General features: G+C 40.2%; 1 protein-coding gene across 1 annotated transcript; it reads right to left on the bottom strand.

The window, feature by feature from the left end:
• Nucleotides 1–2,996: 2,996 nt before the first annotated feature.
• Nucleotides 2,997–12,232, bottom strand: slc38a3b (solute carrier family 38 member 3b). The gene is made up of 16 exons (XM_068742066.1): nt 12,132–12,232; nt 11,756–11,776; nt 11,510–11,591; nt 11,311–11,426; nt 9,957–10,030; nt 9,626–9,718; nt 8,760–8,841; nt 6,973–7,055; nt 6,007–6,065; nt 5,226–5,399; nt 5,054–5,133; nt 4,865–4,965; nt 4,594–4,718; nt 4,360–4,504; nt 3,358–3,461; nt 2,997–3,227 (listed from the first exon to the last, which is right to left on the bottom strand). Exons 1-16 carry the CDS (start codon nt 12,230–12,232, stop codon nt 3,123–3,125), a joined length of 1,545 nt encoding a protein of 514 aa, XP_068598167.1. The 3' UTR covers nt 2,997–3,122.
• Nucleotides 12,233–12,722: the final 490 nt, after the last annotated feature.

Genomic DNA, 12,722 nt, shown 5'->3' on the forward strand with positions numbered 1-12,722 from the left:
AAGCGCGCACAGCGCAATCTGTCCCTCGTCCGTCCACACGGGCGTCCAGGCTCAGCATGCGCGTCCCTCGCCGCACGGCGGGGCTGCTGCAGTGAGTCCTAAATGCTCCTCAGATATCATCACGCATTGCTACGGCAGTCAGCGACGACGCCGACGTCACTTGGACGCAACTTATCGCAAGAGCCCAATTAAAATAGGTGCGCGATCCACAGCAGCGTGTGTGAAACCAATTAGAGAGGGAGAGAGCGAGGTTTGGGTAGAGCGCGGTGTGCGCGTCCATGGAGCGGGATGGTGCTGGCACAGCGCCCGCTGCATGGACGCAGCCTCCCAGGCGCGTCAAACACAACGTTATAAAACAGTCTGAGCCATTACCAGGGACGGGAGCTCCACAGGAGCAGGTTCATCACTGCGAGGACGCAGGCGGGATGTTTAAATGCTTCGCGTTGATGAAAAATCGCATAATAGGGTAAAAGAAAAGTTGGTTAACAGCGCCCCTACCTGGACACAAGTAGATATACAGTGGTTACTGGGTTAGTTTATGTATGGTCATCCATCCATCCATCCGTCCGTCCGTCCGTCCATCCATCCATCTGTCTATCCATCCATCCATCTGTCTATCCATCCATCCATCCATCCAACCGGAGTTGCTGGACTCTATCCCAGGGTGCTATTATACACCTGGGATTCACCTTATTATTGGCGCAGTGGTGAGTGCTGTTGCTCAGTTTAGCATATAAATACCAGAAATACTTTCTTTCTGAAGTAACTGATAATATTGAACTTTTTCATTATAACATTTGTTGACGTGCACCCATTAATACCAAACTGGCTTATTTATTAGTGTATATTAAAATGACATTTATGCGGTTTGAATCTTACATTTCAAGCATCCGTTAAAGAGAAATGATGACAACAGAAACAATGTAAAAACATCTACAATTATTTTATTGTCAAACTAAAACTGTCCCTGCTATTTACACTTTACAAGCTACTGTAAATATGCATCACACATATAAAAGGTTTATGTACATTATTTATATAAGGCCATGTCTTATTCAACAAAATCCATTCACCTCTTAATTATTTTATAATTGTGTCATTGTGTGATGTCTTGAGCACCACCTTTGATATCATTTTACATCATTTGTTACGGTACATGAAAAATGAATATTTGATCGAATGTTAAAATTGTGGTGGAACATGCTGTTTAAAAGCTAAAGGCAGCTTAAAGCAGTAGGTAGTCTGTGGGATTTTCATTTTCAGGATCCCTTAAAGTAAATAGAAAATATGAGAGGGAAGGGACAGAAACATGTACTAAACATTTCCTTTGCTGTTGTTCATGATTCACCTGTGAAAATAAGGATTCAAAACGTAAAACACAAAATAGGATAAAATATAAATAAAAGGATGCAGGTGATAATTTACACGGGATATTTCTTAAGCATTAAAAACATCTTTGGGTAGCAAGCTATTTGGAACTTGTTATTTTCCCATTTATTTTTGCATGAGATTGAATTATGTTGTAATCCACAAAAATATATGAATTTTATTTATATTATTGTGGGTGACAAACCCCTATTGGAGAATAACTTGAAAGTGGATATAGCCACATCCTTAGATTGGGCTGAAAAGGAATGTGCCATCACTGAACGAACTTGCCTCACACATTATTTCATGGAGAATCTTTTAAGAAAGGCTTTACAATATGAATATAACACTTTTAACTGCAGCAAAGGATAGGAATCAAATTCACTTGACTATTAGATGCCAAATGTACAATATTATAATTACACTTATGCTGGAAATCTCTCTATAGCAACCGCAGGACAGACTGGACATAAGAACATGCAAAAGACGTGCGTCCAGCCACCTTCCGCTGGGTGGCTGGACGGACCCTTAGAGACAGGGTGAGGAGCTCAGTCACCAGGGAGGAACTCGATGTAGAGAAGCTGCTCCTCTACATCGATTTTTAAGGATGCCCCTTGGACGCCTCCCTGGGGAGGTGATCCGGGCATGTCCCACTGGGAGGAGACCCCGGGGAAGACCCAGGACATGCTGGAGAGATTATGTCTCTCGGCTGGCCTGGGAACACCTCAGGATTATTCCAGAAGAGCTGGATGTGTCTAGGGAGAGGGAGGTCTGGAAAAGAGGTGGAAGATAGATGGATGGATGGGTTTGAAATTTAGTTCAATGTGGGCAGCAGAAAAGCTCAATGATAAAGTTAAAGTAATTAAGTAATTAACTGTACAAATGGCTATTTAAGTTTTGATATTTTATAGGGTGCAAAAAGTGATTTCTGAAATTTAAATAGGCTATAAAGAATTTAAGAGAACAATGATCGCAACTTAAAGGGGAACTGTAAGGCTAAACTTAAGATGTACATTATGTCAAGGTCACAGTCAGGCTTCCATCACATACACTGTATATTGTAAGTTAAAACTAGACCAGGTATCATATATAATGTATTTGGAACATTAACTTATAGTAATATTTTATTCACACACTACTGTATAATAAAAAAATTATACAGTAGTGAAATAAATAAGACACTCTTGTCTTACTGTATGTTCTTCTTAATCTGATAAAAGGATGACATCATCTGATCGCCCTCTTTTGTACATCCTTCATATTTGACTTAAACTAACTTATGAGCTATTTTGACACTTCTTGTTCATATATTGATGTGTTCCTGACTTCAGCCTATCTGACAGTCATGCCATCTTTTCTGTACAGTACCAGCTGCAGTGTGTGTGTGTGTGTGTGTGTGTGTGTGTAAATGAAGAGGAAACATGAAAACAAACATTTCACCATTATGGAGTGAATCAGTTGCACTAATGGATAATAATAATACTAATAATGGCTGCTCCGTCCTAATTATTCATAGGAAAGCATTATCATTGTATTGTTAGAATTTGTAAAAATTGTTAAATAATGCAAATCAAACATTGTTAAGTTACAATCAAAAAGTTAATTTAACTTAATTAATAACAGTGTGATTCAGACAAACTTTGGTATACTGAATATTTTGTACTGTTAAACATCCCCAGCTCTGTGCTGGGCTCCCCTCGCAGAGACCGGCTGTTTATCCCCCTTTCCAAAGCGCGCACTAACAGTAGCAGCATCTAGTGGCCTCCGGCAGAATGGCCACCTCCTGTTGTCCAGTCGATGATAATGAAACTCAGGCTCATCACCATGAAGGTGATGCCCAAAGCAGCAAAGCAGGCAGCCTAAGGATGAAGGAAAGAACACAATTGAGTTTTTATATATTAGTATATAATACTGGTATACTAAAATATAACTCATGAGATATATCTGTATCATGCAATACAGTCACTAAATTAGAATGAATGACCTCACCAGTATCTTAGGAGTGGAGCGCATTGGTTCCCTGTCTTTGGGAACAATGCGGATGTAAAACACAGCAGGGAAGATGAAAATGAGGCAGGGAGCCGATGTGGCACCTGTCGGGCGAAGAAGAAAATAAATAGTTAATAAAACGCTAACATGTATTTTCTGTAAGTCAAATCAGTATAATTTATTAACATTTTCTATGATAAACACATTTAAAAAATATAAATAAATGTAGATGTATTTTCATGGTAAATAATCAAAATAAAAGGTACAAAAAAACAAATGTGTATGGTTAGCGTATCTATGACATAATCTTGCAAACACGAGTAAGGGATACATCAAATCCCAGGTTAACTTCAGAACATTCACCTCTTTGACGGCGACGATGAAACAATATTTGTGGAGGTCATGATAAAGTGTTGTCACGTTAATGGTGTGAGCATTTTTCCTGATAGAGCAAACAAATAATGGATGTATCAGAAGTTATTGTTAATTGTTGTTTTGATGTCTTTTTATAATGTCCTATTGGGATAAGTTTAATCTATCCTGATATTATCTTCAATATTGACAGCGTGCCTCATGATTAACAGGAAACCATGGCAACGAGTCATCATCACAGGAACAATGGATACCATTAGTATTATAAAAATACAGCACTTTTCTACTGTGAAAAGAGCTTTTCATTAAGATGTTTCAGCTCAATATTGACATAGATATTTCCATTTGTGAGCTCTAAAAAAACTTTTGCAGTTTTGCTTTAAATGTTTTTTGACTTATGAACTTGAATGCTTGAAATGCAACGCAATTCCATGTCAGGGATTCACAAACTCTAAACTCTAATGACACTCTAAATTAGAGTTTCCGTGGTCTTTCTAGTGTTACACTATGCTGGCTACTTGCCCACAACTTTCAAGTGTGCCATGATGTTCCTTTAGTCGTCCACATTAAAAATGCATATTGCTGTGTCTAAATGAACAGGAAGGGCTGACGACATGATGCCTTACGAACCGATAATGCCGAAGATGCCCAGAATGTTAGGAGCAAATATCACCAGCATATTGATGAAAGTGAGCAGAATGAGGGCAATGGCAATGTGACGCAACCAGTGAAAGGACTTGGTGGGGAACAGCATCTGCTGGACGGCCCTACGTACCTATGGGAAGACATGGGTAAAAAATAAATAAAAATCATAAAAGCAGAATCTCATATTTACTGATCAATACAAACAAACCGCAGACTTACGGGAAACAACACAATGGGGACCGTCAGCGTTACAGCCGTGAGGACAGCCACTCGCACGCACAGGATCAGGGTGTCATAGGGGTCAATCCGGCTGTATGTATGGAGAAGTTCCGGCTCCACGCTGTCTGTAGAAATAGAAATAACTACCTGATGAAAATACGAACAATAAACATTTTTATTTTATTTTACACACACTATGAAATATAAATATCGACGCAGAACAATGAATCTTTTACAATGCGTAGACTGGGCTGGGGATGGGTGATCTCACCTTTAAAGGTCAAGTACCCAAAGAGTGATGCCAGAAAATACATGGTGTACATGACAAAGATGGAGATGTTGGACACCCTCTGCATCTTCTTCTGCGATGGGCTAAAATCAGAGCATTGAAAGTTATACGGGTGTCACATTCTGCACTGACATGCTATCAAATATTACAGGCGACAGGGAAGTGGCTCACTTGCGGAGCTCGGTGTAAATGGGGAGGACCTCTGGGTGGCAAACAAAGGCAAAAGCCAGGATGGGAATGGTGTATGCCGTCTGTGAGGAACCAAATAGGAGATTCCCTCAAAATAAGTGTGTTAACTTGAAGGTACGCCTGCAGAATTTAGCATTTCACCTCAGCTTTCTACCTGAGAGTTGATAGTGAACATGTGTGTGGAGCAGTGTGAGTCATCGTCCTCGTGAACCAGGCCGTTGCTGTACTGATGGCCAAGGCTTGAAGCATTCAGGCTGTCGTGAGCAGCAGTGCCGTTGGCTGTGTACTCCTCAAATGGGCAGGAAATCTGGAACTTCTTGTAGATAACCTGCAGTTGGAAAAGAAATAGTGTGATGAAAGTGCCAATATATTTTATGGACACTTTTGTGGATGATGTTTGCCATAAGTGCTGCTGTTTACTTTCATCACTCCAACACTTAGTAATGGTGTCATGGTGCGCATGTCGGTGGGCTTGAAAACCGATGGGAGTGGCCGTTCCATAAAATAGATTTCAGGTGCTCTGACTGCGACTCTATCCGGACGGGTTGAAGCTTGTTAAAGATGCGTTCCAGTTGTATCGTAAACGCAGTCACATGATCGGATTAATCAAGCTCCTCTCATCATATCCTGCATTTCATTTGAACTGTATTGTTATTTGCTTAAGTATGTGGTGTTTTAATATACATTTAATAATTAATAATATGTATTTTTTTTTAATCCATTATTACACATCTCAGTCGACCCCATCTGAATTCCAGGTGACCCAAAGGTTTCAAACACTCCTCCATGTATCCTGATGTCTAAGCAGCTCTCATAAACATGCTATCAAGCAGCGCCACAAACGGCAAACTCAGAGACGATGGGCGGAAAGAGGTGAATTTGGGAAAGTGAGCCGCAAATGTTAAGAGTCACTGAGAGGGGCTCGATCAACTTACAGCAGTGAGAAAAAACACCATGCAGCCGAGAGAAAATCCACTGGTATAGCCAAGGTAACCTGAAAATAAAGCAAAAGACCCCCTTAGTATTACAACGCCTAAGGAAAATGGATTCAGCGTGCCTTCGTGTGTGTGTGGGGGGGGGGGGGTAATTGTCAGCGGTATTCACTACAAAGAAAGTCCTCAGTGTTTAAAATCAAAGTTTCCTCCTGGCCTCTAGTAAATAACATAATTAGAAGCTCAGGATGGAAATGTCAGGTAAGCAACATCTGACTGGACACCTGCTGTTTCCATTGTCAGTGCTGGGATAACGACACACAATCATTTATTTGACTTGAAGGTCAACCCAAAAAGACGTGACGTTCTAGAGAGAGATAAGCACAGCTTATAGTCGAAGTCAGGAACTGCCACTCTATAAAAACTGAAAGTCATTGAGGCCCATTTTTCACTGTTAAAATCCAAAAAACGAATCTTTCATACAAGTTGTCTGTGGCCCATCTTTACCTTTGACATGGTTGATGCTGTTTTACTGTGAATTTCGTGGATTACTCTCGTGAACCAGGTGATGCCATGTTGCTCAACTGGTATGACGAGATTCACAGTCTGTTGCAATGTTGGAACATTTTGTCACTTTTTGAACTTTAAGCCTAAACTAATCAAATAAGAAAAATAAGAAAAACTGGACATTGTGTGTGTTTGGGGGGGGGGGGGTTCTGGGAGAATTCCCATGAGGCTTTTAGTGTGTTTATAAAACCAGAACACTCTAATCTTAAGGACTTTCAATACAAGTCCTACAAATGAGTATTCAAGGAGGTTGACGTTTTCTACTGTTCCAAAAAGAACCACATATATATTTCCTGCTAAGAGCTGGAACAGATACAAATTTCAAGTCAGATGCACCGACGATGATCGCTCACTTTCGGGATGCTTTATTAATACAGATCCACCAGTGCTGGCTCTACTCACCTAACTGCTTCATTAAAGCCAGGGGCAGGATGGCCGTGGCAGAGACCAAGACGACCAGGTAGTTTCCATTTAAGTACCACAGACTGTTTAGAGAAAAATACAGTTCACATTAGTCAGCTTTATATTTAAAACATTGCTTCCCTTTTGATATAAATCAGTCTTGATAAATCCATTGTTGCTTAGCGAAGGGTTTTTTGACATATTTATAAAATACTGTACAGTATTTAACTTCTTAAGTACTGGCTAAATAAATTGCAATACTAAATTAAGGCTGATAAATTTTGGCCATTTCATTTTCCTCTCTTCCTTGGAATATTGAAAGGGTATCTCCTTAATAATTATAACATACAGAACAAATAACAAGTATAACCCATTGCAAATTGGGTCGCTGATATCGACTTGTGAGCTGCCATACGTCTCCAAGGAGAACAAAGGCCGCTTTATTTAACTGGAATACATTTCTTTTGTTCACCTCACACAAACTTAACAGATGTAGTGACTGTAAAATCACTCTGGTGTCCAGGAAGGAAATGACATTATTAGATCAAACATATCTCCATTGAAAGGGTTACTTTAACCCCTTTGAAATAACGTGTTTCATTAAAACTAGAAGGCTGTGAATGCTCAATAAATAGCCCTAGATTTGACTTGTCAGCCTCGAACCCCTGATAAATGATTTCCTGTGATGAATGTCTAAAATAAGCAGTGTGGTCTGTTTGTGCAAATGCAACAACGATCAGTTATTTGTTTGATAAGTTATTAGTCTTCTATATTAAATAAAAATGAAAGAAATGAATGACATGAAAACCGATTCTGTGTGAACACTTTTTGATGATTTGCTTAAGGCAAATAATAATATTCAAACTGTACAATGTGAGGGTTTAATCCGTAATTCATTAATGACAATGTAAGAGATTCAATTGTGTTACATGATTTAAAATGTTTTAATTGTAAGCTATTGGCATTGTAGCTGCACCGAAAATCTACAACAGTCCTCTGCGAGTCCTGTGTGATGCCGTCAAGTAAAGGGGGAGTCCCTGGTCCAAAAAATCTGTCGAATATCTGCAGGTTTCTCTGGTGCAACCGTGTGAAACCTCAAGCCCCGCCCACACACCCACCACTCATTCCACTCTGTCCTTTCTGACGTCATGCATCTGAACAGTGAGAGCTGATCCTGAGCTGACCTGTCCTTGTGCTCAGCCTCGGAATTTGGCACCCGCGTTTCACCACCTGCTGCCGTCAAGTGTGTGTGTGTGTGAGAGTGGCATAGAGAGAGTGAGAGCGTGATAAGTTCATACATCAGTTATGACAGTAGCCAGGCAATGTGACCCCGGCATAATTACCAAAGAACCCTCACTCATACACCCAAACAGACCGCTAATCCTGCGGGCCTTTTCCAATGGGTCGGTCACAGAAACACAAGGGTGATCACTTTTTATTTTCACATCTATGATTTAACAGGACGATGTTCTAACAGGGTTAGTGGCTGAGATCCCTTTGGTGAACAACATTATTTTTAGATCTGAAGTCGAGATAAGTGAGGGTTTACGTTGTGTGTAAATACTGTACATAACTGATATCCAGTACCCGAATACCGGCCCGTGCTCATCAGCCAATCACAGCCTGCCATTCTCATCACACCCCCCAAACATTTTGAATCAATACAAGCCCACACAGTCTTCCAGGCAGCTTGAACCTCTGAGCTCTGGGCCAACAGTAGGCAGGAATCACATGACTTTTAGTAACACCACAGTGATGTAGAAACTCACGAGAATGATAATACTCACTCAGAGTTGGGATCTGCCTTCAGGAAGGCTTGGATGACGAGCGGTAACTCGGATTTAACAATGTACAGGTAGCTGGACATGGCTGTAGCAGCAGAGACAGAGAAAAGGTGTGTCAAACAACATGACATAGAGAACCACAGAGCAAACGAGATGAAAAGGAAGCTAAAAAATCTAACAAAAATACAAAATAAATCATATCTAATTCCATCTAATCCAATGTGTGGCTTTTGCGCTGTTTGTCTATTTTATTGCGTGACTCTAACTTTGGGCTGCGGACTGTAAATCTGACAAAGCAATCAATGTAAATGTCATTGCAACCTCTTAGGCTTTAGGGAGTTCTGATGTAATGTTCCAGTATTATTTGAAATTTGATTGCCCAAATAAGCCAACTAAAAAAAAAAACATTTAATTGTAGTCAAATGTAATGAATAACATTTTTAAAAGGTTCTTCATTTGCAATGAGCTGGGCGAAGATCTTGCAGTGTCTCCAAAGTGCTGGCTGTGGCCAAAGTGAGTACCGTAACTGGCCCCAATGAGTTAAACATGACACCATTCGTTATTACAAGAAAGGGAATGAAAGGGATTTATGTTTTTTAAAAATCCACTTATTCTGAGCTTTACAAATGTTATTCATCTCACTGCTGAATTACCTTAATATCAGTTTCAAGTGTATCCACAATGCCTTCGGGGAACAGCTCTCGCTATCGGGTCTTATGAACAGTAAAAGTGAATGTGATACTCAAGTTTTCAGTTGATAGAGCTGGGTAGGGTCGATCTAAACTCTAAGCCATGGGATTCTGCATAATTAATGTTTTCTGCTACCGGCAGTTCAATGTGTGTGAACACATTAATCACTGGCTCCTCACCACCAATATTCTGCAGGATGATCGCTATACCAGCAGCCATTTTTCCAGGAGTACCAAAAGCTCTGTACCCCAGCTGTTCATATGCTCGAATTCCTGCATCAGAATTACAGACAGCAACATTTATGTGTTAATGTACTTACAGCGATATAGAAGCTAAAATGCCTGTGAGAAAAACAATGGAATACATTAAAAGAATAAAATACAGCCATGCATACAGTATTTTTTGACTAACTGTTCCTTAAACAAATGAACAGTATCAGATTGCCTTTGCCTGTTTTTATTTAACTGCGCCATACATACGCCGCAGCGCTGGACCGGACGTGGCGCTTACCCACAATGCCAGAGGATTTGAGCAGCAGGTGAATGGAGTACGAGGACAAGAGCGCGACTGCAGTCAGAAGAAACCTGTGGCACATACAAAGGGCAGCCCACCATCATTATCTCATAGATCTTACTAGTGTGTGTGTGTGTGTGTGTGTGTGTGTGTCTGTGTGTCTGTTGTCAGTCCATATTAGTATCCATTATAATCAACAAAAATACATGATTTAATAATAATAATTCTATCCAGTCTTGCTTCATAAACGACTTCAGCAGCTCAACAGTGTGAGGTCTCCGTTTATGTATTGACACTTCTTAACGCAGCGCAAATGTTGTACTGTTGTGTGTACCTTGTACCATAGGGAAAGTTACCGTGCCTAAGGCAGCTTTGGCGAAGACTGGAATGGATTGTGCCATGACCCAAGAGTTTATGTTGTGTCATGAAGACAGGAAGTCATCTGTCATGAGACATGGATGTGAGTGGCGCACGAAAGTCAATCCGGACCAATAGCTGAGGTTCACAACCTCCCTGTGCCGAGACATAGTGCTGCGATTATGGCCAAACTAGCTGTACTGCAGGAGGAAGATATAGAGGGAGGTTTTGAGAAGAATAAGAAGAGCAGCGAGTTTTCTGAGGAACGCACAAATGGAGGTTGGAAGTCATTCACCTACCGGGCAAAAACTGGCTGCAGGGGCATCATTTGAAACCCCAGGCAGAAATTCCAGAAGGCACTTGGACCAAAAAAAAATCCAGGGAGAAGAAGGCACTCAAGGAACTGACTGAGAAATGATAGCAAGGGGGGGGGTTCTGCTTTTGGCTAAGAAGGTGAGTTCCAAAATTGGCAAAACAAGAATTTCAAACGCCTGCTGAGCGAGTGTGAAAAACTGCTGGATGCATATTTAATGATTATTCATAATAACGTTTGAATGTCTCGCAAATTACAGGAATTTCTTAAATGAAACAACCGAATGGAGGGAGATGGGAGATGGCTATAAATACATACAGTAGAGGAGAGTAAATGAGCAATCCAGATGCAGTTATTCTGGGCTATGGCCTTTCTGGGGTGTGTACTTGTCAACGAGAAAAACGGAATGGCAAAAGCTGCTGTATCGTGGAACATAATATGTTACAGCACATTTGTAACCAACTCCACGCTGGCCCGTTTAAGAAGGAGTGAAGCTTAAGGCACAGATCGACAAAGGTTTGTGTTAAGTGCCTGATTAAAAAGCAACTCTTCAACCATTAATTAAGGTTGGAGGTAAACAGGAAACAGGTAAAGGACTTCGCCTGTGTTTCTCAATAGGCTAGATTCTACCTATATATTTAACAATAACAACACATTGATGAAAAGTTTTTATTTACTCACCAGAAGAAGATTATACCAGTGTTGGCCATGGCATATGCCAATCCTAAAATTCCACTGCCCATAATAGCATTTCCCAAGTTGAAGACAGACATGCCAAAGGAGGTCTTTCCATCGAACTGAAAAGAAAGCAACACAGCTTCATTAAAAAATACCAGTTGCTGTTTCCTTTTGTTCTGTGCCTGAATACTTTGACACTTACATCAGTGAAGCGTACCGGCTTCTTTTCACCTGCTGTGGGCAAAAATTCCTCATTTTCCAGTCCTTCGTTGGAATCATCAAATCTGCAATGCAAATAATGACGATTTTAATCGATGGCCTCGCCGACAACCTTTGGGAACAGCACATGTACGCTGCAGGCTGGGTTCAAAATTACGTGTTTTTTATATATATATATATATAACATACAAAACAAAACATGCATTTGAAAGAATCTCCACAGACGTACCTGATTGTTTGAGTTCCCTTTCTTTATAAGGATCCACCGGGTGAGGTGAGGGCACAACAACGCACACATGCATTTAAACAACAGGAAACATTATACAGGAAGTCATGCTGTAAGGTGTTTACTGAGAATGTTAGGCTGGTCAACATTACTGGGGAACGTTCATCAGAGGGACAAAGGTACATGCACATAAATAAAACTGACCAGAAGGCTGTTTTGCTCTTTTGAGGTCAGTTTATATCGATGGAATTGATCCAGGAAAAGGATTCCATGTAAAAAGAGCTTGACACATGCTGTATGAAGTGCTATTAATCACTGTGTACATGACAAAGGTCACCCACTCATTACTGGTATAAAAACAAAAACAGAGAATACTCACTGATCTTCATCCAGCATGGTCTTCATTGACACATCATCTCCACGATCATGACTTTTCCCATTGGATAAGATGTTTGTCTCTGACTGAGCAGGTTCCATCATCCGATTATTATTGGCTGGTATGTAAAGATGAAGCTTTAAAGTCACTCAATGTCTTGAAGATCTGTCGCGGAGCAAATAAGGACAAAAATGAGACTCGATATTAACAAACAACTGAACAAGAGTGTTTAACTGTAGCTCAACCAGTTGTCTTTGTTGCTATTCATATAGTAAGCCCTTGTTTTTATTTTTGTTTTAACTCCTCCCACTGGTTCGAGGTTGGTGGGTGCATTTTGGGAAATAATAATTAAGAGAGTTCTGTGAACCAGTCAGGATCCGTCATATCGGAATTCTTTTTGGTGCTAAATTGAGTTTTAAACTGTGAAATATTATTACTTTTTGAGCATTTAATAATAAAATACATATTTTCTTTCAAAAACAATTTCAGGTGTTCTCAATTCTTTTCATTCATAATATGTGATGATGAAATTTATTTTTGGTTTTTAAAGAAATCTTACTGTAAAGTGGGCATAAGTCATAAGAGCCATCGCTT

This window comes from Brachionichthys hirsutus, chromosome 8 (assembly GCF_040956055.1).
Source record: "Brachionichthys hirsutus isolate HB-005 chromosome 8, CSIRO-AGI_Bhir_v1, whole genome shotgun sequence".
Classification (NCBI taxonomy): domain Eukaryota; kingdom Metazoa; phylum Chordata; class Actinopteri; order Lophiiformes; family Brachionichthyidae; genus Brachionichthys; species Brachionichthys hirsutus.